The following is a 27,945-nucleotide window of genomic DNA, read 5'->3' as shown; positions in this document are numbered from 1 at the left end:
AAGGAACGAAAGTTCGTTTACTTTTACGGAAGTGTGGTACACTCCAAAGTCTCTTCTTTTTTCAATGCGGAAATGGATTGCAGTGCTTGCGCGGCAGGTCTTCGTGAACCAATTTCGGCGTCCGCATGGCCAGGTCACTAATAATAATGATGATGATGATAATGTTAATTATAATCAGATCAGAATAATAATGATACAGCTCAGCCGTGCATATGTAAGAGCGCACCTTACACATGGATCAGTACACAGTGCATACATTTCCGTGGAAGATGTCTTAGGCGTTTTAACCGTGAAAGCTTGGGAGAAGTAGAAACAGACGAAGAAGAAGACAGCCTCAATAAAATACAGGTTCTTTTATCTCGAATTAGTGGAAATTCTTTTCAGAGAAGTAGCGTCCAGGAGTTTCAGGGTGTCCCTGAAGTACTTTTTGGGCCCCGATACACATTATTTGACTGACATTCGTTAATTGCCACCCCTGCAGACGAATTTACTCGGGCGGTAAACTCCCCTCCAGTGACGTAGCAGAAATGATCGTTCACTAGTTAAGCATAAAAAAAAAAGGCTTGAAGGTTGGTGTGCTCAACTTGAGAGGTTTTAATAGCGCACAAACTCAACACGTGTAAGAGTCGTCGGCTCGAGCAAGAAGCAGCGAGACTTTTCCGACTTGGGCACAGCCATATTGCTCGCTGAACAGCTATCTGCACCTGGTGCTCTTCCAGGTGCGCAGCGCACAGCACAGCAGTCCAGCGAATAATAAGTCCACGCCCAGGGAGCTCCGAGTAATGCACGAAGCAATCTAGCAAGCAATATGGCGACGCACAGACTGGCAGCGTTGCTATCGCACATTGGCAACAACCTTGTTATGAATGTGCGGCATACTAATCGACGAATATATCTCTCAGGTAATGAGGAATCCAGAGTGACTACAGATAAGGCCGCACATTGTCGAGAGCTCCCACGTGTCCGCTAAGGCCAACGCCCACCTGGGCAACAGTCCCGGGTAGGAGGCTTTTTGTTTTACGGGGGTTTAACGTCCCAAAGCGACTCAGGCTACGAGGAACGCCGTTGTGAAGGGCTCCGGAAATTTCGACTATCAGGGGTTCTTTAACGTGCACTGATGAGCTACGGATGTTTCGACCATCTGGGGTTCTTTAACGTGCACTGACATCGCACAGATCCCGGCCGCGGCGGTTGAATTTCTTTGGAGGAGAAATTCTAGCGGCCCGTGTACTGTGCGATGTCAGTGAACGTTAAAGAACCCCAGGTGGTCCAAAGTTCCGGAGCCCTCCACTACGGCGTCTCTCATAGCCTCAGTCGCTTTGGGACGTTAAACCCCATAAACCAAACCAAACCAGTCATCGCACAGTACACAGGTTACTACGTCAACAGTGACAAGGGTAGCGTTTCACAGGACAGCGTTCCTCAAACGCGTATAGGATCGATGGATGCTGTCTGTCATACAAGACAGCGTTTCTTGTACGGTAATTTTCAAAGCTGCTAGGAAGGCTTTGAAAAAGACGAAGGTTATTAAAAAGCTTTATCTTATCTTGCTCATCAATGCCCCATGATACTCTTATCTGGGCATTTTATATTTAAATTGCCAAGAAGCATTTCTGCCACGTCTGTGAAAAGCAGCTCTCTCGACCGCAGAGGTTCATCCGCAGTGACGGCGATGACGTCAGATAATCGCCGAAGAATATGCGTCTGAACGAAAAGAAGTACTACATGTAACGTGGAAAAATGTTTGGTGGAGCTTCTGCAGGAATATATTCCGAATAACTGCCCTTAAAAGCCTCTGTATTCAATCGAGGCTATCTTCTTCTTCGTCTACTACTACTACTTCAAAGGCACCCTGGATGACGCGGAGAACCAACCGTACACTGCCCTGAACGCAGTGCATGTGTACCTACTTACAGTGGTGCTTGCATACAAAGACGCTACTGCTCTTCGTTATTACTCAAGCAATCTGTGCACTACGGACGCCAGAATGGGTCTGCTAAAATCAGACACGGAATCCCCAGACCCCATTTCGGCATTAAGAAAAACGGACGCAATTTGCGCGTAAAATAATTTTGTAAAAGTACACGAATTCTTGGACCATTCTGCACTTTTGAATGAATTCGGAACGCCTGGCACGAACAAAACAAAAACAGCAAAAAAAGCTCCGGAAGAAGAAGTGGCGAGAAGGGTATAAAAGGCGGAGCCACAAAGCCGGGGCCGAGCAGAAGAATCGATCAACAAGATGGCGACGGTCACTCTGCTGACGTGGACGTCCTGGGGCGGCCATTCCTGCGAGCTGCAACGCCGACGGCTATCTGCGGCCCGACCGGGCCTCCAGTTCGGTCCTCGGCACCGCTGCTCGCCACGTCTCCGGCGACAATCACCGCGAAGCTGGCCACCGGCCTGCCGTTACCACCAACCGGCGACCCCGGACCTGGCGGATCACGGCTTCGCGGACGTAGACCCGGCCTCTATGCCGGACTCCTTCCAGCTTCCGCTTTGGCCTCTCGCTCGGGGTCGTGCCAGCGGACTCCGCGGGAGTCCATCGCCTGCGACTCGACGGCCTTTCCAGCCTGGCTGCCATCCAGTATGCAAGGTGTCCTGGTGGGTCTCCTCTTCCTCCTGGTTAGGAAGAAGGCACCGGCTGCGTTCCATGCCGCTTCCAGGAGACCCCCTGGAGGGGCGTCATGAGATCGACGTCTCCGGCTAAGACCAGAGCAACACGGCTGGGAGCCCCCCACCATCGAGGCGCGTCGGTCGACCCGCGCCACTGACCTCCAAGGCAGCTGTGGGCCTTTTCGAGGTCTGGCTTCCAGCCGGTCTCTTCCCCGGCGGCGACGCTCTAAGGCCTCCCTCCCCAGCTGGGATGATGGACCAAGGAGGCTGTGAGTCTTTTCGAGGTCTGGCTTCTAGCCGGTCTCCTCCACGGCGGCGACGCCCCAAGACCTCCCAGCTGGGATGATGGACCAAGGAGGCTGTGGGTCTTTTCGAGGTCTGGCTTCCAGCCGGTCTCTTCCCCGGCGGCGACGCCCAAAGACCACCCTCCCCAGCTGGGCTGGGGGATGATGGAGCATGGTCCGGTTGGTGGTCGCGACTCACTGGACCAGCGGTCCCCAGAGCTGGGATGGACCAACGATCGGTTGGTGGTTGCGACTGACTGGACCCGCGGAGCCTTGGAACAGCCGTGGAGCGCGACCTGCGGAATCTTCTTCGCGGTCGTGCCTTGCCGGCTACCCAGCAAGACTACGGCATGGAGGACGAAGTTAAGGCGACCATGTCCGAGCGTTGCGCGTTTTAGGACAGACGCGCGGGCTATTGAACCGTTGCGACGCGTTGCATTGTTAACCCTTGCGACGCGTCTCGACGTTCGTATTTTATAACGACATTACGTATAGATTAGCGATGTATAATACACCTTAATTGTACAATTAACTCGATATACGTATATATTACCTGTGTATGTTAATTGTAACGCGATATTTTTACCTATATTTTATGGAGATACGTGTCTCGCGTGGACTCCGTAATGTTTAGCGTCGTGATATAGGAAATGGCGCAGTAATTTTCTCATGTCTCGGTGAAGGGAACGGTAGCTGCGAGAGTGCCGTAGTGGAGGACTCCGGAATAATTTCGACAACTTGGGGTTCTTTAACGTGCACAGACATCTCGTCACACGGGCGCCTGAAACGCGGTCGCAGCGGCCGGGTTCGAACCCAGGAACTCGGGTTCAAACACCGCTGAGCCACAGCATGATGGCAGCAACTTGTATGCACGTATCTAACAGTTAATGTGCACGCGACGTTTACAATATGTTGATTAATTTTGGTTCGTGTCACGCGCAGTGCACAGTGAACTATAGACTGGCAGCATAGATGCGGTTGTACTATGCACACTGAAGGAACGCTAGCTTCGTAGATTTTTTGGTGGCGGTTTTTGTGACTTGTGGATATTGAACGGATGACTTATCTGGGCGTTTCACGCATTGACCGATATGTTCCAATTTCGCTGGTTCATGCTAGACTCAGATTTTGGTGCAAAAACTGTGGTTGGTGGACTGTGGTCCTGTGGTTGGTGGACTGTGGTCCTGTGGTTGCGGCTGTACCGACTGCGTTGCTCGAACATTCATATTTTGTTCACTGTTGTGCACCTGCTGTGAATGCAAGAACGCCTCCGGCGCACTACTCTCCGGCGCACTACTCTGAATAACCAAAAGCTTTGTCCCTCATCTGCTGAGAATCGTGAACCAGGGGTCCGCAATAAAAAAATTCTTATTGCATCAATGTGTTGTACGTGTTCAGTGTCATGTGTTGAGGGGGCCATAACCCCGCACATGAGCCCGCATGGTACTCATGTTCATGTGTTCAGTGTCATGTGTTGAGGGGGCCATAACCCCGCACATGAGCCCGCATGGTACTCATGTTCATGTGTTCAGTGTCATGTGTTGAGGGGGCCATAACCCCGCACATGAGCCCGCATGGGACTCGAAACTGCAGTCAGCGCGTTGCAGTACTAAGCCCAACGGCTACACTAAGAATATTAAGGGTACTGTACTCGACTCTGCAGAATGTGCAAAAGCATGCGAAACTACACAGCGCTTCGTTGAGGCCTTGTTTCAACGCGTACAAGCAGCCTCGGTTATCTTCTGCGCCGCTGCCACACACGGAGCTTTCGACGCGGATCTGAGGAAAGGAAATGGTGCGGTATCTGTCTCGCATATCTCGGTGTACACCCTAACCGCGCCGTAAGGGAAGGGAGGAAGGTGGCAGTGAAAGAAGAGAGGAGGAAAGATGTACCGTAGTGGAGGGTTGGGCTCCGGAATAATTTCAACCACCTGGGGATCTTTAACGCGCACTGACATCGCACAAACACACGGGGGATGGTGGTGTTGAAAACTTTATTTGGAACAAGGGAGTTTTGGACACGTAGGTAGCACACGGGGGCGTTTTGCGTTTCGCCTCCATCGAAACGCGGCCGCCTGTTTTTGCGAGAACAGGAAAAACTGCAGCACAATTGAGGTGTCCACCGATCCAGTTACACTTGCTATTCAGAGGTTTCACACATACCGTTGAAACCCGAGGAATGCGGCTTAAAAGTGCTTTCGCAGTTTAACGTCCCGAAAGCAACTCAGCCTATGAGGGACGCCGTAATAAAGAGCTCTGGAAATTTCGAGCACATGGGGTTCTTTAACGTGCACTGACGTCGCATAGCGTACGGGCCTCTAGAATTTCGCCTTCAAGAAATTCAGCCGCCGCGGCCGGGATCGAACCCGCGTCCTTCGGGTCAGCAGCCGAGCGCCGTAACCACTGGGCCACCGCGGCGGAGCAAGGCTGCTACAAGAGTTCTCTTGGTTCGAAAGGAAAATCAATATGGTCACCCCATGCGTAACTCAGCTTTTTGTATCGTCTGCATCAACTGATGATGCAAAGTCTTTGCAGTCAGTAAACCTAACTGTATATTTATTCAATTTTTGTCCACTCGCAGTAACACGCGCTTAACCCTTTGCGAAACTAGTTACGCGTCGGGGAACGCGGGCGTTCGCATGTGGACGGACGCACTCCACATCGGCTCCGTGTCTTTTCGAAGATTCCGACCGAATTTTCACGTGGGCCACCGAAACTTTTCGGCTACATCGACGGATAACGTCACCTGGACCACGGCGACACCACTCTTGAGCCGGTAGGCCCATTTTTTGGACTTTTATCGGACTTTTGAGTGGCCACCTGCGGCCGGGAGCGCTGAGCCTAGCGTAGGCCTAGCGCGCTCCCGGGGCGGGCCCGTGCGGTGCTTGCGTGTCTAGACATCGGCCAGCATGGAACCCCGGGACGCTGACGACCCTATCATGAATGAACCTACCCAGACCTCGGCCCAAGGTTCGGCGAATATTGAAGGTACGGGGGAATCTCCTGCCGCGTCGCCGGTCAATGCGAGCCCCGAACTCGGGGACGCAGTGACCGAGGCCATGGAGACCTCGCCACCGCAGCGGGACGACGGGGCCGACATCGACCCACTGCAAGACGAAGACATGGATCGTTGGGAGCTTGTTTCTTACAAACGGCGCCTAAAAAGGAAAGGCTCGAAGAAAGGCTCGAAGGGGCCAGGCGATCCCCGGGAAGAAGCAAACAAGATAGCGCCGACAGCCGCAGCTGGTGGAGCAGAGACGCAAGCGAGTGGCGTGCCGCGCTTTACATTAAAACCACATCTGGCGGGAGCGCAGCGGCAGATAAGGCCACGTCCGCCGCCGCTACCGAAGGATGATATCAAGATCATTTATCGCCCCAAGGGAGGCCTAAAAATCAGCGAAATCCGTGTCGACCAGGCAACGCAAGCCCTCGTCGCGGCCAGCGGAGGAAAGATCAAGGAAGAAGACTTCATCATGAGACTCCGGCCCGGATCGAACATCATGATTGCGAGCACGCCCGACCTGGACATCGGCGACGTGCTCAGGAAGATCGAAAAGCTCACGATCAATGACCAGACGTATGCGACCAACACCTATCCAGCCCTACCGGACGACCTGAAGCGTGCGGTAATCCACGGCGTCATGCCGGGGCAATCACCGGCCCTACTGAAATCGAGGCTGCGGCTTCGATCCCAAGGAGTGAAGATCCTGGAAGCGAGAATGCTGGGCAAGTCGGAAACGGCGCTCATCACGTTCGACGGCCCGTATATCCCGCAGTGGGTCATCTACCGCTCCGGAGAATTCAAGACCTACCCATATCGTCCTACGAGGCAGATCTGCTACGTGTGCGGAGAGCAAGGCCATCGTTCGGACGTCTGTCCAACGCCGAACACCAAGCTCTGCAGGACGTGCGGCACACACGACCCACCAGAAGGCCACCCGTGCAAGGCCAAATGCATGGTGTGCGAAGGCGACCACGTCACCAAGGAGTGCCGTCGACGCCTCAAGACTACTGACGAGCTCCGGGGCAGCACGACCGGCGGCCGGCAGTCCCGGAAACAACAATGGCAGCAGCAGCAGCAGCAGCAGCCGCAGCAGCAGCAGCAGCAGCAGCAACAACAACTGACGCAGCAGCAACAACCGCAGCAGCAGCAGCGGAACCCGCACCTGAGTCGAGAGCGCCGACCCAGGTGGCTTAGCTCGGAGCGGGACCATGGCCGCTCCTCGAGCCGAGGCCCTAGCACCGTGCGAGATCGCAGCCAGAGCCGATCCAGGGATGACTCTTTCCCGCCGCTCAACCGGTCAACGGCCAAGCCGAAGCAGCAGCAGCAGCAGCCGCCGCAGAAACAACAGAAGAAGGGCGGCGTCAAGGTGAGCTGGGGAGCGGGCTCTCCAAACCCACTGATTCCACACTCGGATCAAGATAATATTACGCGTAACTCGAAAGAAATTAAAGCACTAAGAGAGGAGAATGCACATCTCCGAAAAAAAATCGATGACCTCATTAAAGAGATGCAGGCTCAGAGAACAGGGCACGTACCGCGGCCCCCGACCCCGGCGGCCGAAGTGCAACGATCTCCAACCCCCTTAGCAGTGAACCCCGAAGAATTAAGAGCTTTCATGCAGCGCATGGATGATTTCATGATTCGGACCGAAGGACAGTTCCGCCAAACTCATGCAAGATTAGATGCCATGCAGGTCCAACTCAACCTGTCAGAACAGAACGTCACATTACTACAGCAAAAAGTTTCGTTGCAGGACCAAAGTTTCCGCAACCACGTCAAAAGTCAAAATACGCAACGAATAACAAACGAGGCCCGGGACAGGCTCATACACGAGCGCCGTTTCGGAACTGAAGGCTCCAATCAGAACAATGCCCAAAACCATGGCTAAACAAACTACACTTGAAATCTGGCAATGGAACTGCAGGGGGTACCGCCAAAAGCAGGGACTCCTAATGCAGTTTTTACATACGCAAGGCTCCACACCCGATATAATAGCTTTACAGGAAACTAACACGACACCGTCACTCAGGGGATATACGTGCTACGATAGCGGACGCACGGCAACCTTGGTCAGCAAAAAGTTGGTAGCCATAGCCCATGACCCAATTCCCAACACCAAAATTGAACACTTAGTGACGGAAATTATTCCCAAAAAGAAGCGTAAGGAAAAGAGTGTCTTTATCGTAAACCTCTACAGCCCGCCTCGCCAGCGGGACGCGAATTTTGATACACTCTTTCTAGGGGCCAGCAAACTTGCGAAAAGCAACTCGTTGCTCATTTTAGGCGACTTCAACGCTCGCGGACAGCAATGGGGATACCCCACTAATAATCACAAAGGTATACAGGTCGAGGACGCGGCGGAAGCGATCCAATGTACCCTCTTAACAGACGAACTTCAACCCACGCGCCTTGGCACTTCGATCTGCCCGGATACGTGTCCGGACTTAACGTTTGTCAGGGGAGTGAAGCACGCAACGTGGGAGAATCTGCTGGAGAATCTAGGCAGTGACCACTATATCTTGAAGACCACGATAGCAGCCACCAACATCAAGCGCAAGCTCGGCACAGCCAAGATCACCAACTGGCCGGCTTTCCGCAAGGCTTGCGCGGACCTGGAAGGGGGGATTACTTCCATAGACGATTGGTGCCAACAACTTAAAGACATCCAGAAGCGGTACACTCAGGAAGTGGATCGCACCGAGCAAACACCAGAGGTGGACCCTCGGCTCATCAGGCTATGGGAGGCACGTCGAGGACTCACCAAGCGCTGGAAGAAGCAGCGCTTTAACAGGAAGCTCAAGCTCAAGATCGCAGAAGTCACCAAGATAGCGGAGGAGTACGCGACCCAACTGGCCAGGCAGAGCTGGCAGCAGTTCAGTAGCTCGCTGGACGGCACCCTCAGCACGGCGAGAACGTGGCGTATACTCAAGACCCTCCTCGACCCTACCCAAACCAGGGCCGAAAGCGGGAAAGCTATCCGCAGACTCGTCCACACCTTCGAGGGTACGGAAGAGGAACTGCTAGATAAGGCCAAAGAGAAATGCTACGGCACGACCTTGCCTGCGGCATACGCGAAACCATACCTGGGGAAACCGAACACCCACTTAGACAGGCCGATCACCAGGGAAGAAGTGTTCGCTGCCATAAAGGCATGCACGCGCAACACTGCGGCGGGAGCAGACAAGATCCAGAACGCACTCATTCGCAACCTCAGCGACGAGGCGGTCGACCAACTGACCACCTTCCTCAACGGGCACTGGGCCGCAGGAACGGTTCCTGAAGAGTGGAAGCATGCAGAGGTCGTAATGATCCCCAAACCGGGTAAGAAACTCCAGATCGAAAATCTCCGACCTATCTCACTCACCTCCTGCCTAGGCAAGCTCTACGAGCGAGTCGTTACTCGGAGGCTCCAAAGCTACATGGAAGACGAAGACCTGTACCCCCACAGTATGTTCGGCTTCCGAGCCCACCTCTCCACCCAGGACGTCCTCTTACAACTCAAAGAGGAAGTCCTCACCAACGTCCCGAGCGTAGGCGAGAACGTGGTTATGGCCCTGGACATCAAAGGAGCCTTTGACAACGTTAGCCACACGGCTGTCATGGAAGGACTTGACAACCTCCACTGCGGCGAGAAGATTCACAGCTACGTGAAGGCCTTTCTCTCCAACCGCACTGCAACGGTTGGGCTCGGAGACCTTCGCAGCGCTAAATTTTCGACCCCCAACAAAGGCACACCTCAAGGGTCCGTCATCTCGCCACTACTTTTCAACGTGGCCATGATCGGCCTCGCGAGACAACTCGAGAAGATCGAAGGCATACAGCACGCAATATACGCTGACGACGTCACGGTCTGGGTTACCACTGGGTCGCTCGGCCAGAAAGAAGAACGACTGCAAGCAGCGGCTACCTGCGTGGAAGAATATGTCAGTGCACGGGGCCTCGCCTGCTCCACCGAAAAATCAGAACTCCTGCGAGTCCACAAAGGGAAACACAAGGAAGGGTCCCTCAATGTCTCCCTCGAAGGACAGCTAATTCCCGAACGAGACAAGATACGAGTCTTGGGAATGTGGCTGCAGAGCAACCAGCGATGCGGCCATACGCTCGGCCTTCTCAAGCAATCGACCACTCAGGTCGCCAGAATGATCACGCGCGTGTCGCAGAAGCGGAGCGGCATGCGAGAGGGGGATACCCTGCGCCTGGTTCAGAGCCTGGTGGTCAGTCGCGTGGGTTACGCCCTCCCGTACTTCAGCCTCAACAAAGGAGAAGTGGATAGTGCAGATACCATACTCCGCAAAGCTTACAAGACTGCCCTGCATCTACCAATGACCACCTCCAACGAAAAACTACTGGCTCTTGGAATTCACAACACCTTCGAAGAGATCAAAGAAGCCCAACTGGTCACGCAGTTAGCTAGGCTCCAGCAGACTCCTACGGGGCGCTCGCTCCTTAGGCGACTGGGGCTAGGCCGAACTGCGGAATTCGAGAATCGTACTGCGAGCATACCGGACGCAATTCGCCAGACGCTAAAGGTTCGCTCCCTTCCCCGGAACATGGACCCCAACTTGCATGCGGCCCGTAGGGCAGCCCGGGCGAGGTATGTACAACAAAATCTAGCTACAAAATCCACAACGGTATACACGGACGCGGCTCCGTATACAGGAAGCTCACATAACAGCACAGTGGCGGTAGTTATTGATTCGAACTTAAAGGAATTAGCTAGCGCCTCAGTGAGGGATTGCACGGTAACCGAAGGGGAGGAGCTGGCCGTAGCTCTAGCGGCGGTAGCCGGTTATCGAAGCAACATGTCCCTTACCATCCTTACAGATTCGAGAGAAGCGTGCCGTAACTACATGAACGGCCGCATAGGTCGCGCCGCGCTCCGGCTCCTCCAGAGCGCGACCCCACCAAAAGTCACACACAGCATTTACTGGGTGCCAGGACACACCGACATAGCCGGGAACGAACGCGCCGACGAGGTAGCTCGAGGGTATACGAGCCGAGCTTCCTCCCAATCGGACGATCTACCCGACCGAGTCAGCCCTACGTACTCAGACATTCTGAACTACTATAAGGGGGTACGGATCCGCTATCCGCCGCCTCATCCTGATCTAAATCAACTAGAGGCAGTGTATTGGCGAAGATTGCAGACAGGAACATTCCCAAACCTGCATATCCTTAGCAAGATTTACCCGACGCAATATCGGGACACTTGCCCGTGGTGTGGTAGCAAACCATCGTTGTACCACATCACGTGGGAATGCAGTAAAAACGACAACTTTCGCAAAGACCCGAGTGCAGAACAGTGGGAGAGCCGGCTCTCCAGCGGCGATCTGGGTTGCCAACAAGGTCTTATCCAGCACGCCCAACGAGCAGCGAAGCTCAGCGGAGCCCTGGAATAGGGGCACCGACCCTGTGAGAAGAAGGAAGATGGACCTCTTCTTTCTCGTCTGCTACTAGCACCTTTCTAGAGCAATTAAAGTCTTTCCTACCTACCTAGTTACGCGTCGCGCAGTCGGCCTCATTTACGTAAGAAAGTGCAATGCGCGTGGGCTACTTTGTTCCAGACGTCGTTAGCGGAGAGATTAAGTGCGGAGCAATTGATATGCGACCGTCTTGCGAAAAATGAGCCCCGAGGCCTGCGCTTACGCAAGAGTAGCCTTTTCGGCAGTATTAAAAGACGCTACGGCAGAAACGTGGAGGCTGACGAAAAGGGTTCAGCTTACGTTAAGGACAACGCAGCGAGCTATGGAAAAAAAATCTCTGCCTCTCCCGTAAACGAGAGTAGAGTAAGCATGAAATGTTTACGGGCCTAATGTCATCTCGGTGGACACCCGAACCGCACCGTAAAGGAAGGGAGGAACGCCACCACCCGTTCAGCGCGATGCCTTGCCATTTGAACGCAAGGTTTTTTGGGGAAAGGAAATGGCGCAGTAATTCTCTGCCATCTCGGTGGACACCCGAACCGCACCATAAAGGAAGGGAGGAACGCCACCACCCGTTCGGCGCGATGCCTTGCCCTTTGAACGCAGCCCTTCTCCCCCGGATCACGTATGACAACGAAGTGTAACATGGCATTTATGTGCTTTTTGCACGCGTTATTAGAAATCGGAAATTATAATTCCGTGCATTATCAAACCCACAGCTCTACTGATATCTTGATAAACATTGAGAAGGCACTGGCAGCAGTTATTTTTTGTCTCGTTTGGAGACCAACCGGCGCTTGCATGCCGGTCGCGTAGGAGGGCTTAGAGAGTCTCGTTAAATCTCTTTAAGTCTCGTACGGTGCCCGGATGTTCTCGTTTTAGAGCCCGGATGACTGGAATTCAGTGCCCGGATGAGTGGATTTCAGTGCCCGGATGACTGGAATTCAGTGCCCGGATGAGTGGATTTCAGTGCCCGGATGATGGCTCTCGGTCTCAGCGTGACGTCACCACACTGCCGACAACGGGAGCTAAAAGCATTTCATGCTTAAAAATGACAGATGTAACGTTAGCACAGTGGTGAGGGAAGAAACGCGGGTTCATGACATCCTAGTCGAAATCAAGAGGAAGAAATGGGCTAGGGCAGGACATGTGACGCGAAGGCAGGATAACCCCTGGTCCTTAAGGGTAACGGAGTGGATTCCAAAAGAAGGCAAGCGCAGCAGGGGGCGACAGAAAGTGAGGTGGGCGGATGAGATCAAGAAGTCTACGGGGATACGGTGGCCGCAGCTGGCAGAGGACAGGGTTAATTAGAGGGGACACGGGAGAGGTTTTTGCCCTGCAGTGGGCGCAGTCAGGCTGATGATGATGATGTTTGATGATGATGATTTAGCCCGTATATCTTTAATATCTTGCTTCGCAACCAAATGGAGCGCGTTAGAGGACGGCTTACCCCCTTTTAACTACTTTCTGCAGCATTCACATACGAGGCCGGCGTGTAGCTAATTCCTTCTACAGAAATAGCATCAAGTGATTCATATACATTCGAAATGCGCAGTAGTCTGCACTAATGCTGCGCAGAATATCCTGCGGCAATACTTTTAGTGCACGCATTTATGAACGCGCAGCAGGTCCGGAGCGAACAAAAGATACGAGGGCTGGTATACTTGGCGATAAAACGCCGAGTCCGACTGACACAGAATGTGTGTCGAAAGTGTACAGCCTTTACGTAAAGGCCGACTCTAGCGCAAAGCACTGGTATCGCAGTTTGTAAAGTCCGCCAAAAATAAAAATAAAAGCAAAGCAATTCGTGCGATGGTTTCGTTTCAACACACGCAACCGTCGTGGTTATAAACTTATAATCCCATGCGCCGCTGAGACACGCGCAGATCCCGACGCTGTCTTCGCATACATTTTCCTACTTGCCTTGCCATTTCACTCTCCGCTTCTTCGAGTTCGTTTGTTTTTCGTCTGACCTTTCCTCGTCGCACGCGCCTTGACATCGCCGCCGTCACTGTCGTTGCCACTGGCAACGCCTGTCTTTTAAACACAACGCACTTTTTTTATGCTTTTTAGCGTTTTTTTTTCTCGTCAAGCGATACGCCTCGTTCGTGTGTGTAGCGTCCGGTCGCAGTTAAAAGACGTTGGAGGACCACGCCCCGTCTGTGTACGTTGCCAAAGACATCACGTGACCAATAAGTCGAGTACGGCTCGCGAGGTGATTTCGAGAGCCCCTCGCTAGTTGCGTTGCGCAGACAGCAGCGGTTGACCCAGCCAGTACACTATAAACAGAAATGAGGAAAATGGAGTAAAGATCTCATCATGCGCACTCCGTCTTATAAAAGGCAATGCGCTAGAGAAGAGCTTGCTCCCTTCTTGCTGGTTTGGTTTATTGGTTTATTGGGGTTTAACATCCCAAAGCAACTAAGGCTATGAGGAACGCGTAGTGAAGGGTTCCGGAAATTTCGACCAGCTGGGATACTTTAACGCGCACTGACATCGCTCTACGAGACACTTTGCTTAAATATATTAAAATGGTTGGTTCATGTAGTTCAACGTCTCAAAGCGACTCAGGCTATGAGGGGCACCGTAGTGGAGGGCTCCGGAAATTTCGACCACCTGGGGTTCATTAACGTGCACAGACATCACTCTACAAGACACTTTGCTTAAGTATATTAAAATGGTTGGTTCATGTAGTGTAACTTCCGAATGCGACTCAGGCTATGAGGGACGCCATAGTGAAGGGCTCCGGAAATTTTACCACCTGGGGTTTTTAACGTGCACTGACATCGGTCTACAAGACACTTTGCTTAAATATATTAAAATGGTTGGTTCATGTAGTTTAACGTTCCAAAGCGACTCAGGCTATGAGGGACGCCGTAGTGAAGGGCTCCGGAAATTTGGACCACCTGGGGTTTTTTAACGTGCACTGACATCGCACACTACATGGGCCCCTAGAATTTCTCCTCCCATGTAGTGTATTCGTGCTCAGAGTGTACCCTGCAGAAACCTCATCCTTACAGGGACACTTACATTTACTTAGATGTATTCGTCACTATACTGTCAAGTCAAAATGGTACAAGTTCCTGTCGTGACGGCGCAGAAATTTATCGCCTCAGTTGTCGCCATTTTTTTTTCACTCCCTAATGAATCCCTTGTCTCATATTAGGGCCATATCTTTCGTCGAGATTTCTTGTCGCGGAGACAAGACTTTGCCATTTTTATCAGTAGTACTACTATATCCCTTCGTTGCTCTCGTAGCCGAGGCTGCTCGGATGTTCACGAAGCGATGGAAGAGAAGTGATGACTGCAAGCGCGCAGACAGTGACAGAAATGAAAAGTGAGACACGCAGATAGCTTTTTGACATTTCGTGTTGAGGCCAGCCACAACGCACACGGGATAAAGTTCAGGGAACGTGCGACGAAAGGAAAATCCAAGCTGGCATTCCGACTGTACTAAAAGGACGTTGTCATTTAGACAAAAAAAAAAAATGAAAAGTGTATATGCGCCGGCAGAGTTCATACACCTATTTGGTGACGTCATGTACAGAGGGCAAAACGCATGTCTAGAACACGTTCTGAGCGTGTTTCGGGCTGAACACGTGATAACTAGCGATAAGATTTGGTTAAAAATGGTCTGGATGTAAACATGTTCAGTTAAACTTATAGAATTTCATCATCATTTTTTGCCTTCTTGGCCGCAGCGGCTTTGGGAGCTGCGGAACACACAGTTTGGTTGTTCTAGGCATGTGTTTTGCCCTCTGTACAGAGCAAGCTGGGGTGAGGCGCTGATCCTGAAACGCTTCGCACGCCCACTGGCGGCGTCTGCAGTCAGACGGTGACGTAGAAGTGGCGACAATATTAAATAGAAGCATATAAGCGTTGAAACAATGTGTTTTTCAAGCACTGTTTTTTTCAACTTTCTAAATAGTTTTTCTGTTGCCCACGGGCCAATTCGTTTATTTTGATCGGTTTATACCCGCGATACAGTAGTGGTGCGGGAGAGGCTCATTTTCTGATTCATTTATTGTGCCTCGAACTACTTCATGCCCATGCAATAATAGCCACCAGACCCGTTCTAGTCTACTTCAATGAAGACAACAAAATTCGCCATTGTACTTAAAAACGGTTCTTTTTCACAGTGGAACTGCTTGCACATTTAAGAGAATTCAATGCCCATTCGTGTATCTGAGACGTAAATAAAATTGAAAATTGTGAGGTTTAACGTCCCGAAGTGACACATGTGCTATATTTGACGCTTGGAGGTGTCCGGGTTAATTTAGACAGTCCGGACTTCTTTAACGTGCGGTCACTCCGCTGAAAACACGGGCAACTTTTGCGTTTCTATGGACGGAATTTTATCCCGGGTCCTCCGGCTCAGTAGCCGAGCGCCTTTACCTAATGAGCCGCCATGGCGGATTGTATTGCGGACGAACCAAGGAACCGATAAAGGAAAGGAAAAAAGGAAAGCTAAGTTCCTGCTTAACATCAACAATTAACTTCGGAGTGGAGACGGCAAAGGTCCATTCTAAAGATCTACTAAGGACAGAGCCTCCTGTGACAGGTGACATGAAAGTGCTGCTGCGTTTCTGTAAACTCAGGAAAATTCGTGGTACAGCTGTATTGCGGTAAAGGAAATCAAGAACATTGATGCTGCAACTTCGTCTTTGAAAAACCTGGCAGAAACTTCTCCACAACAAGATTGTTCATCCTGGAGATTCACTGCCCCGTGAACTCATCATCTGCACATTTTGAGGCCCATATTGTTTCTTTTTATCACTCCAGAACTTTGGTCCTTTGGAAGTACGTAACGACACCGACGAAATCAAAATGAATGAATTAATCAAGGAGAATAGTATGGACCGTTACCAGTCTGGGAAAGGGAAGGGGTAAAGGATTGAGAAGGTATAACGTTGGTGGCTTGTGTTCGATCTCTTCCCCAGCCGAAAAACACAAGAGAAAAGTTTGTGTCGTCACAACACATTTTCTGTAAAGTTCTTGACCAAAATTTTCAGTAACAACAGAAATTTTTGTACTGACAACAGAATTTTGTCTAGTTATTACAGAAGCGCACTGCGGAACTAGACCACAGAAAAGTACTCCAGAAAAAACTGCAGTACTACAGAAAAATACTACAAAACAACAGGAAAATTTATCGTTACGACAAAACTGCGAAACATTTTGTTGCATTTCCGACACGGCTCTATCGTTCTAACGTGACAGCGTTAAGGAGTTCGTGTCGCAGAAAGTCCGGCGTCGCCGTCGCCGTCGTTGACAGTGATCGAAAAGTACACAAAAAATCCCCAGAGAAGCAACCCAGGGGACAAGCGGGCCACTATAGGTCACGTGACCTTGCGCCGTCATCACAACCTGCCCACCGTGGCAGGTGGGCAGTTAAATTAATGGTTGGCCGCTCGGGAAGAGCAACCCGGACCACACAATTAAAGGGCTACTGAAGCGGTTTTAGAATTCGATGAGTTTTAGCTTGCCGAATGGGCGAAATGTGCTGGTAAAGCCTGCGAAATCGTTTTTCTCTAGCATTTGAAATGGTGGCGTAATCGCCGAATAAAGTCGTCGTCGGCGTTCAGGCTTCTCTGAAGTGCACAGCGACGGGCAGAGGCCCCGATAATGACGTCACGTATGGCGGCCCTACGTTTCCAGCGAAGAAACGGCTATTCCATGGAAGAAAACCGACGCCATCGAAGGTGAAGCTCACGATGCATTGTTTCGAGCCATCTGTCGACGCACAGCAGCACGCAGGCGTAAGCAGCGGGCATTGAAATTTCGGCAACAATGACGTCACTGCCGAGTTTCCTCGCACTTCTCCAAAGTAGTGAGGAGAAGCCTAAACATCATCGCGGTTTTAATCGACGATTATGTCACCATTTTAAATGCTAGTGCAAAAATGCTTTGCATGGTTTATCTAGAAGCTTGATAGATTCGAATTCTTGAATAACCTCGAATTCTCAAAAAACTGTTTCAGCTTCCCTTTAAGGCCCACCGCTGGCAGCACCTACCATATCGCAGGGCAGTGGCGCATCGCTTAACCGCTGCACCACTGCGCCAGGAGGGGTATGAGGACTCCCAGGGGTCTATGAATGTAAAATAGAGATTGACCAGTTCTGGAGATATTGCCATTAACTTATTACGCTATTGCGTCATAACCTTTAAGGTGGAGCTGAAGTGTTCCCTCCACTTTTTTTTTTAAGGCGAAAACTTTTAATAATGCCTCATACTGTCGTTAGCAGCCGTGACGGCAGATTTGTCCATGTTTCGGCGTCACTACTTAAAAAGAAAGTGCGTCGAGGGAGGGGAATCGAACCAGGGCCTTCGGCATTTGAAGCGCAGACGCTACCACTCCGCCACGAAGGCTGAAGTTTCGAGCCTGAATAAAGGCGCATCTAGTGAAGGCACGGGTTTTATGAAAAAAAAAGGAAAAAAAAGAATAAAAACAATAAAAACAAGGAAACACAAATAAAAAAATAAAATGAAAAATATAACAAACAAAACAAATAAAATAAGAAACACAAATAAAAATAAAATGAAAAATATGACAAACAAAAACAATGAAATAAGAAAAGAAACTAAAAGTAAGAATAAAAAATAAAATATGGGAAATAAAAACAATAAAAATAAAAAAAGAAACAAACCAAAAATAAAATGAAAAAAGTGTGAAAAATAAATAAATATGTAAACAGTGCGCCAGGAAAAGCTTTCGCCTCGCAGCACTTTAGAGAGCCAAAGTGCCCCCTGATTTTTTTTTTTTGACTGAGTGCAAATTATCAAAGCACGGTGGTGGTAGTACTGGTATCCCTGTTTGGGAGCATCCACTCTCCGTAGGTGTGTACTCGCGGTGTCTTGTGCCTATTCCTTTGAGCGACAAATGCGAAACAGTACCACGCCATAGATGGCCTGCCTTATTTGCATCTGGACCACGTCACGATTTGCGGGTCTGTCATGGCGCTTGTCCCCACGGCTCTGTGGAAGTCTCGGATCGAAGCCTATACCAAAGATGAAAACAAGGGACGCGAAAACGACTCTTTTCCTTGGAACAGAAAACGAGTCCGTGGCTGTTGGCGTTAGGCTTAACAGCTTGGCCAACCGAGCTGCCGAGGATTTGGCCTTTATCTGTCGCAAACAGCGGTGCGAGTTGGGACGTGGCTTAGCGAAATTACATCGTCCACTTATTTTTCGCTCTCGACACGCTCTCCACAATGGCGCTGATTCGGAGCTGGGAACAAGAGTGACACAACCATTAACACGCTTGCCTGGATTGGGGTTTGTTTACTTTTCCTACCGAGCTCGAGCAATTGTGTGACGAAAGGCCTCCTGGGTCGCGAGTCGCGCGCTTAATGCATGACGTCGTTTTGTGCAGCCGCTAATGTAAAGGGGGAACTTATCCATAAAACAAGACGCGCTTTGCCACGGGAATCGTTTTCATTTGTTTTGTATGCGGGTGCCATTTTCTTGTTTTGTTTCTTGATTGCGTTCAGAGTGCGCGTTTCATTATTTAGGTGGACATCACGCAACGAAGTACAGCCGCAGGAAAGATTGAACACGACCTCAGGTACAGTCTTTGCCAAAAGTAACCAGGCTGCACGTTTTGCTTCTCAGTCATATATTAAGGCTATCACGTACGCTAGCCCTCAAGATCTAAATCTCTGTGTGGTAAGAAGAACCCTTACCTCCCCTTCAAATAACTTCTTGATCTTTAGGGAAGCCATGAGGACTCTACTGTACGAATGAGAAGCAAACCATGCAGCCTGGTCACTTTTGGCAAAGACTGTGCATACATGTACCACAGTAACAAGCTGTCAGGTCTGTGCAGTCTATGTGAACATTAGCGTTTGTCGTCCGGCCGCAGCACTGTACAGAGCATGATGCTATTTTATTGCGAAATCACTACTTAATGCAGTTCCAATCAAAAATCTCGTGCGAAGCTTGATCTAGAGGGGTGATCATACTTAACACGGGTCCAGCCAGGATTTTGTGTGAAGCTTGACCTTGTGGGTGACCTTGGCATAACTGAAGAAATAAAATAAATACTGGTGCGACAGAGTATCGAACCCGCGCCGGCGCTAACAGACCAGCTTCGGTGGTCACTGCGCAAGAGTACTATGCTATCGCCAATGCCGGTCACGCCACTTTTTAAACAAAAAAGAAGCTAAACACAAAGCAAAACCATGAACCAACCACGCTCAACACATATTTTTGCATGTCTGCTCGACTTAACCCCGTTAAAACCCCCATAAACTCCGTTAAAACGCGATAGCGTTAAATGCCCCGCTACCCAGCAAAACAGGCGTCGGCGTTGTCGGCGTTGTGAGCGGAAAATCACGGGCATGGCTCTGGCGGGCGGTGCTTAGAGAACAACCTAGGAGGCAGGTGGTCTGCCTGGGTCACGTGACCTTGCGACGTCATCAGAACCTGCCCACCGGATTGGGACAAACTGGCCACCGTGGAAGGTGACAGTTAATGATTGGTCGCTCGGGAAGAGAAACCTGAGTCACACAAGGCCCATCGCTGGGAGCGCCTGCCATCGCAGGGCAGTGGCGCTTCGCTTAACCGCTGCAGCAGGAGGGGTATGAGGACTCCCAGGGGCCTATGATTGTAAAGTAGAGAATGACCTTCTGCATATATGGGTCGGATGCTTGGGCGAGTTGCTATGCCATGTTCAAGAAGAACAGCGCGAAATAGACGAGGGCTAAAGGAACATACACACAGACAGGCGCTGATACACACACAGACAGCGCCTGTCTATGCGTATGTTCCTTAGACCTTGTCTATTTCGCGCTGTTCTTCTTGAAAAATGCATATGTGGGAATCGACCCATTACGCTATCGTTTCATACCCTTAAGGCGGAGCTTAAGTGTCCCTTCAATATTTTTGTGTTTCACTAGCGCCAGTTCTTGAAAGGTACTCAATGGAGAGTGGTAGCAGCCGGTCTTCAAGCCTTTCCCGCCTATTTTGCGTTCACAGTGTGCAAGAGTTCGCCACGGACGCCACAGCTCACGTTCCGTCCCCAACAACAACAACAACCAATCTCGATCTCTCGCGCAGGACGGGTGCCGACTACGCGTACATCATGGAGGCCTTCGGTCCCTTCGTCGCCTTCCTGCGTCTCTGGGTGGAGTGCCTCATCGTGCGTCCCTGCTCCCAGGCCATCGTGGCTCTGACCTTCTCCTTCTACGTGCTGCGGCCCATCTTCCCCGACTGCGACCCCCCGGACCCGGCTGTCAGGGCCCTCGCCTTCGTCTGCATCGGTGAGCTCTCTAGCACACACGTCCATTTTTCCAGGCATCGACGTCACTGCGGCCACCACGCTCCTGAACTAGGACCACGGTCGTAGTCTCCGCGCTTGTAGAGTCCGCCTATCGCCATCTTCTCCGAAAGGCGCATTGTTGAAGCTATGGGTGGACCACCTTCTTGGCTTCCGTGACGTCACTTCCTGGCAGCTATGGCCGGTTGCACTGACGTCATAATGGCTGCCATGTTGGTGAACCAATACCGCGCTGAGAGTCCTCGCGCTTATGCAATGCAGTTATCACCATGTTCTCCGAAAGGCGCATTGTGGCGCCATCTGTGGGGCCGCATCATGGCGTCTGTGACGTCACGTCCAAGTCATTTATACCGGTTTTTCTGACGTCATAGTGCGCGGCAGTATGTGAGGTCAGGAGGTGGCGGAAAAGCTGCCCGTTTATATAATTTGCTTGTAGTAAGTTGCTGCGGCGCGCACTGTGGAAGCTATGTTCGTTGGTACACCATCATGGCGCCTGTGACGTCATGAGCAGCGCAATTCCCTAGCATCTGTACCAGGGACTTCGACCTGCCTTCTTCACGGCTTGGTAATTTTAGTTCGCAGTGGCTGCTGTTTCGGGGACACTGTGCGGGCAGCGCGTCGCTATAGCAAAAACCGCACCAGCATCTCCGAAGTCCCGTGGTGATATAAGGTTGGAGGGGGGGGGGGGCAAGATATATCACCGAGTCTGTCTCGCACCACAGAAGAGTGAAGCTTCTGGAAGTATTCGATCCCCACACCCTCCTCACTTTGGTCAGAAAGAAACTATGGGACCCACATCTCTTGCCGCATAAAGGTTTAGACCTGCACTGGTCGGTTCGCACGCATATGTCACATTGCCACGTGCAAACATTTCTTAGCAATGTTTCCTTCTTTATTTTATTTATTTATTCTGTACAGCACTAAAAATGCACTTCAGAGAATTGTTTGTAGAAACGAATACACAGAATCCGCACCTAAAGAGGAAGCCATATGAAGCAAAGACGGCAACGTTGGACATACAGTATGAAATAGGAACGTCAGGATCAAAGCAGTGCATTTCATTTAATGATATCTCCCATATGTATGCCTCTGAAAATAGAGTGCAGAGACTATGTCGTTAGGCAGCGCATTCCAGTCGGGAACTGTGGTCGAAAAAAATTGGCAGTGGCTTAGCTCGGTTATGCCAGGATATACATAGCGGAAGCGAGCGCAACGATGAGGCGCGTGGTGTGACGTCATTCCAAACGGCAGCGACGGCTCCGCGGCGAGGCGCGCGGTGTGACGTCATGCCAGATGGCGCGGCGAGCGCGTGGCGTGTGGCGTCCGCCAGCTGCGGCGGTTGCTAGGCAACGGCTCAAGGTCGGTCTCTGTGCCTCCTCGGAGCACCGCCGCAGCGAAATCGCAAGGTCGTGGCCAAGGTAGCTTTCGCTACAAAAAAAAAAAAAAAATGCATATTCAAACGCACCGTTCGCTTTTTGGACCGTCCGCATTCACTCTTTCCTGCTGACCTGAACATACCCTTTGCTAAAGAGGCAGAGACAGTGTTATGAAGAGGCGAGACAGCTACACAAGGGTGCACGTTATATCAGACGCCGTGGGTGAAAACGACCCAAGATAGCGATGTACACATACTATATACGCCTTGTTTTTCCTGCCGTAGTCTCCTCTTGTGGCTGTTCTTGCTTTTTTTCTCCAGAGAGCGGGCACGGGCACCCGTGGCCGCGCAGGAGCGAAATGCCCTCGCACGTGCAAAGCGTTGGAAGAGCGACGACGTCCTGGACTAAATAACAGATTAACGACTTTTGCTCTGTCTCTCGCGAGTGCCCTGCGGCCCTTTCCACGGTCTTGACGAGTGAACGAAGTTAACCGGCTTTGAATCTCCGGCCGCGGCGAAGTGTTAGTGGCTGAGCATCTTTTAGCCTAATCGTGTAGAATTGGCCCCACGTGACCTGGCGACTTCGCAAAGGCGTGCATGTTCTGCGATCAACGTTGCGACCCCCCCCCCCCCCCCCTACCCCGACCTTGACGAAGGGAATGCCATTCCCGAAACTGTTTGCAAACTAAGCCTTTAAAAGAAACAGTCGCGTTTGTCGTAATGCGTTTGTCGTGAGCACTCCCTTGAAGAACCCTTCCCACTCTATACATCCTATGGCTACACATCGAAGCTTCTCGTGCGCTAGGTAAGCCTATATATGCCCTTGCCTTCGGTCGCCTGTACCTGACCGGATACTCACTGGCCGCATTTGTTTTTCCAGTCCCGGACTACTTGCTGGCAGGTCTCGGCTTCCGCTCGGACAGGAAAAGCGTCATGGTCACATGACCTACTTGCCATAGGCTGCTTTCGAACACGGCGCCAGAGTCGGGCTCCCCCTCGGTTACCGTACAAGGACGCTGTCATCTGCTAGCAGACGATACAAGCCACGGCCACTACGACGCCGAAGCAACGCCGAAGCAACGCCGTGCGCTCGATCATGATACTGAGTCGATTTAAAGACTGTACTGTCAGCTTAGCGTAGGTGCATTACAGAACTCAGCTTCGGAGGTATGCTCGCCTCTACTGCTTGCGGCGAAGTTCGCACAAAGTAGCCCAACTCGTTGCGGAAAGGCGGATAGACGAAAGCCTCCGCAAAAATGTTGACAACAAGCTCTATAGCTGCTCCAGTATACGAGTGGTTCACCTGCGATGCTTTCAGGTAAGCGTACAGACAGCATGTGGCAAAACAAGAGAACAAGAACCTCTTGACGACACGAGCAAACAATACGCGCGTCCGTGTGCGGTGGATTTCAAGAAAATAAACGAAGATGCAAGAACAAAAAGTCTTGCGATGGCTCAGAGAGGAGCTACGGAGCTCATGTGAAGGTTTAACGCATGATATCGACCTCCAGGGACACGAAAAGCACTCAAAATGCACACGGAGTCTAACTTAATATGGCTGCCAGCGCGGCGCGCAGCTATCGTCTGCTGCCTTCTCAGCAGCCCGCGGACTGCCATAGGCTAAAAACGAACGCGTTGCTATGGCGATGCAAGCAGGTGGGCGGAGCTTTCGGGCTGCCCGAGAAAAACAAATACCGGACTCGAGTCCGCAAGTAGTCCCGGACAGTCCGGGACTGAAAAACAAATGCGCCCACTATGTCAGGCCCAGACGTAACGGATAGCCGCCCCATTGTTCAACGCACGAGGCGTAGTCCCAACGTGACGGAACGGGATGTACGTACTGCCCGGTCTGGAAAGGTATACCGCAACAGTACGCCACCCGCGGATTTCCTTTCTCACCATTGTGTCGCCGCCATCTTGGAGCGACTGCCGCTAAGACGATCCTGCTGGGCGGAAACGCGCACATGCATGTCCGCTGTTCTCCGGTGAGCTAATTATAGTCAATTATAGTCCATACTCGTTTCTGTTGCGAAATGTCCAGAGGTATTTTTCTTTGTCTAGCCCCATTAGATCTTATACTTTGAAAGCCTCCGAATCTCAAGCTAATCTTTTTGCCGAGTTCCCATACAAAAAGCTGCAACCCCCTTCGAGCTCGCGGTATATATATATATATATATATGCTGGTCATCCAGCGGTTTCGGCTGGTCATCCAGTCGAAACGTCGTGAATTAAATCTTATGTTTCTCAATTTCTGGTGACTATCTTATATTGATGAATCAGCTGTCAAGAAATCAGTTTTGATATATATATATATATAAAAGCGAAAAGATATGAAGTTCTTCAAGGCAACTAATTAAGTATGTAGTAAGTTGGGAAAGTCACATTGAAAAACTTAACAAATTTATTCAACGTTTCGACCAGGGACTGGTCTTTCACATTGAATACTTAACAAACTTACTCAACATTTCGACCAGGGTCTGGTCTTTCAAGAAATCTTGAGAAAGACCGCCCCCTGGTCGAAAGGTTGAATAAATTTGTTGTTCTTCAATGTGACGTTCCCAACTTACTATATATTTAATCAGTGTCCTTGAAGAACTTTATATATCTCTTTTATTCTTATATATCTATATATATACAGAGAGTGAGAGAAAGTCCGTGTTGACTCCACAAGGCTTTCGCACGAGCGATACGGAAAACAGGAGAAATTGTGAGAATAGTCACACGAAAAGTCTCGCCAGGCCTCCCGAGTATGCCACAGCTATCACCCTAAAATACCGCGAGGCGGCGTTCTCGTCGAGTGTTTGCCCTTCAGCGCCCTCAAGTGGTGGCTTCCACTCGAGACGATGCCTTCCAGTCTTTGCCGTCCAGTTTCCTAGCTTTTTTTTCTTGTCTGAACTGGCCGCAAGACCCGCAGGGGAGGGGGGGGGGGGGGGGAGATAATTAGGCACCGCTGTCAGTGCTTGCTCCGCGCGAGCTTGCCCTTTTATCGTACGCTAACCTTTGCGGCCAAGTAGGCCTGGGCCGGGCGGGCCGTTCTGTACAGCGTCTGGCGTCTGAAGGCCCACTGTTTACCGCCTCCGAGATGGGTTCCCAGAAAGCTCCTTTCGGTGTTCGCACCGAACGAGATATGTGTAGAAAGTGTACTTGAGACGGTACTGCACGGATGTCCGACTGGTCACGGCATTTCAGGATGTCGGCGAAGGACCGAGTATTTTGGAGCCGTTACAGTCGCTGCCATTGACATAGCAATTTGCTCGAAATTTTTGCGTGTCTTTGGATCCGATCAGTACGGCAGAAACGAACTCTGAAGGTTTCGTTTGTTTTGGTTTATTGGGGTTTAACGTCCCAAAGCGATTCAGGCTATGAGGGACGCCGTAGTGAAGGGCTCCGGAAATTTAGACCACTTGGGGTTCTTTAACGTGCACTGACATCGCACAGTACACGGGCCTCTAGAATTTCGCCTCCATCGAAATTCGACCGCCGCGGCCGGGATCGAACCCGCGTCTTTCGGGTCAGCAGCCGAGCGCCGTAACCACTGAGACAACGCGGCGGGATCCTTATAAATTTTGTAAAAGGACAAAATGAAGTAAATCTTTGTAGTATAGTTAAAAAGAAAGGAAGACCAATGTTGCATGAACCGACCGAAATAAATAATCATAACTACAGAAGCTGTGAACTGACCCAAATTTGATTGCTCTCCGGAGCGTTTTTTTTTTAATGTTTGCGGGCAGATATGAGGCCTTATGAGGCCTTATGATTATTCTCATTAGATCGTCAGTTGCACTGTTTAACGATGTGATTGTCTGAGAATAGCTATAACGATTACGAGAAAACGGAAAGCACATCGACTGTTGGTTGACGTTTGCGTTAAATAGTAGAAAAGGATTCTACGTTCGGTGCCTAAACCATACTCAGTGAAAGGGTGAAGAGAGCGATTAAAAGAGGGAGAGACACTAAGAGTAGCCGTTTGATGTGAGCTGACATCACACAGGAGATGGGAGCTTAATTTTGAGTTTCGCCTCCAGCAACTGCAGCGGGCATACCCTGAAATCCAGTTTCTAGAAGCTGTAATCGTAATTTATAATATAATGACTGCATGACTACATGGATAGTAATGACTAATACATAACTAGACGGCGTAAAGGTCGCTTCGAGTGTTTGCCTGCTAAGGTGTCTTCGAAAGCTCCACAGGAAGGACCCTTATCAAAAAGAGCTATAGACTCTACAGACTTCTTATAGGCTCTCTTGCCTTCCAACAGATATTTCGTTTTGTCTGTTAACAGTGTGTAGGTAAAAGTCTACTGCAGTTGTATGGCCATCAATATACAGATTGTCTATGTTAGTCCGTATGTAGTATGTATATTGTCTGTTGATTAGACTATAAAATTTGTCGATAGAAAGTCTATAGACTCTGTATAGACAAAAGTCTGTGGAAAATGTACAGACTGGTCAAAGAAATTTTTGTAAGGGAAGGGAGAGTATACTGTGAAACGTTGCTTCGCTTTATTCCGAGATCAGGCTAGGTACATGGTAAGCCTGCCCCAGGTTCTATAAGAACATCATGCCTGCGACGAAGCCGCAGGAAATAGTAATTGCGAAATCATTAAAAAATTGCCAGAACAAATAATAAATGCTTCACGGAGCATAACAGGAAACGTGCGCTATAGGTTCTCCTCCACGAGTAGGCCAAACTGCGGAGAAAAAGTATATATTTCCGGGAGGTGTATCACCGGATGTGAGATACACCTGGCCACGCAGCACAAGGCCCACGCGTCGCGATCAAGGTAGTACCGTATCGCGGATCAAGTCCAGAGACAAAAACACACTCACGTATATCCTACGCTCGCAGACTCTCTCTCTTCGGAACGACGGGGAAACAGTTCCACGTCTCTGTATCGCTCACGCCTTCGAGCAATAATTCAAGGCAGGTCGCAGTGGACCATTCGTTCTGCTTTGTACAACTATCTGCACCCACGCCTCCTTCGGGCCGAGTCCCAGCCACAAGCGGACGACAAAATGAGGGGTCGTTACTCTAATTGCCTCCCCCCCCCCCCTCCCCTACTCCCTACTTTACCACCGTGTTCCTGAGGGTGTGTGAAATGCGCACACCATCATTTGTGCCGAAAATAAACACAACCTTCGCGATACTCTAAACGATATTTTGATTGCAGGGGTCATTCTCATAGACAGAGCCGTGCAGTGTTAATGCTTTGATATATCTTTCTTCTAACTCAAGAACGCAGCCGCAAATAGCCTTCAAATACCACCAAGCGAGAAATTTTACATAGGAAGGCTATTCTGAAGCTTATTTTCTCGACCAAATAAGTCCAAGAAATGGGCCGCCGCGGTGGCTCAGTGGCTATGGTGCTCGGCTGCTGACCCGAAAGACGCGGGTTCGATCCCGGCCGCGGCGGTTGAATTTCTTTGGAGGAGAAATTCGAGGCCCGTGTACTGTGCGATGTCAGTGCACGTTAAAGAACCCCAGGTGGTCGAAATTTCCGGAGCCCTCCACTACGGCGTCTCTCATAGCCTCAGTCGCTTTGGGACGTTAAACCCATAAACCAACCAACCAACCAAGAAATGCACAGCTCAAATGGTACCCCCCCTCTTATTTAGAGACCCATAAATCCGCCCCTCTGAAGAGTGCAGAAACCTACGCCGCAGTGGTGTTCGTGGTCACTCTCCTGATCAGCTGAGCGTCAGCCGAATAGCCTATGTTCTATTTTCTTTTCTTTTTTTTGTTAGCATTGTGCGAGAATGGAACAGTTTGCCACCAAGCGCTGTGTATATTCCGATGAACGATGCTTTTTACCATGCGTTGAAATAATATATAAAGTGACAGTTAACGTTTGTAGTCCCCCCCCCCCCCCCCCCCCCCCCTGCTGTAATGCCCTACGGGCGATGCAGGTATCCAATAAACAAAACGCAGTGTGAACACTGGCACTGCACTGCACACTCATACTGCA

The 27,945-nt window shown here is 50.6% G+C and overlaps 1 protein-coding gene across 1 annotated transcript in view; it reads left to right on the top strand.

Moving 5' to 3' along the window:
• The window catches only part of LOC149330484 (large neutral amino acids transporter small subunit 2), a 181,355-nt gene that overhangs the window by 20,890 nt on the left and 132,520 nt on the right, over positions 1 to 27,945 (top strand). The window contains exon 2 of the mRNA XM_089561063.1: positions 20,385 to 20,587. Coding sequence (XP_089417189.1) covers positions 20,385 to 20,587 — 203 coding nt within the window. The remainder of the gene's footprint in view (positions 1 to 20,384; positions 20,588 to 27,945) is intronic.

The sequence above is a fragment of the Amblyomma mixtum genome, chromosome 9 (assembly GCF_055824585.1).
Source record: "Amblyomma mixtum isolate Tamu chromosome 9, ASM5582458v1, whole genome shotgun sequence".
Taxonomy (NCBI): domain Eukaryota; kingdom Metazoa; phylum Arthropoda; class Arachnida; order Ixodida; family Ixodidae; genus Amblyomma; species Amblyomma mixtum.
Note: the sequence above shows the minus strand (reverse complement) of the source record. Positions and strands in the feature narration are given on the sequence as shown.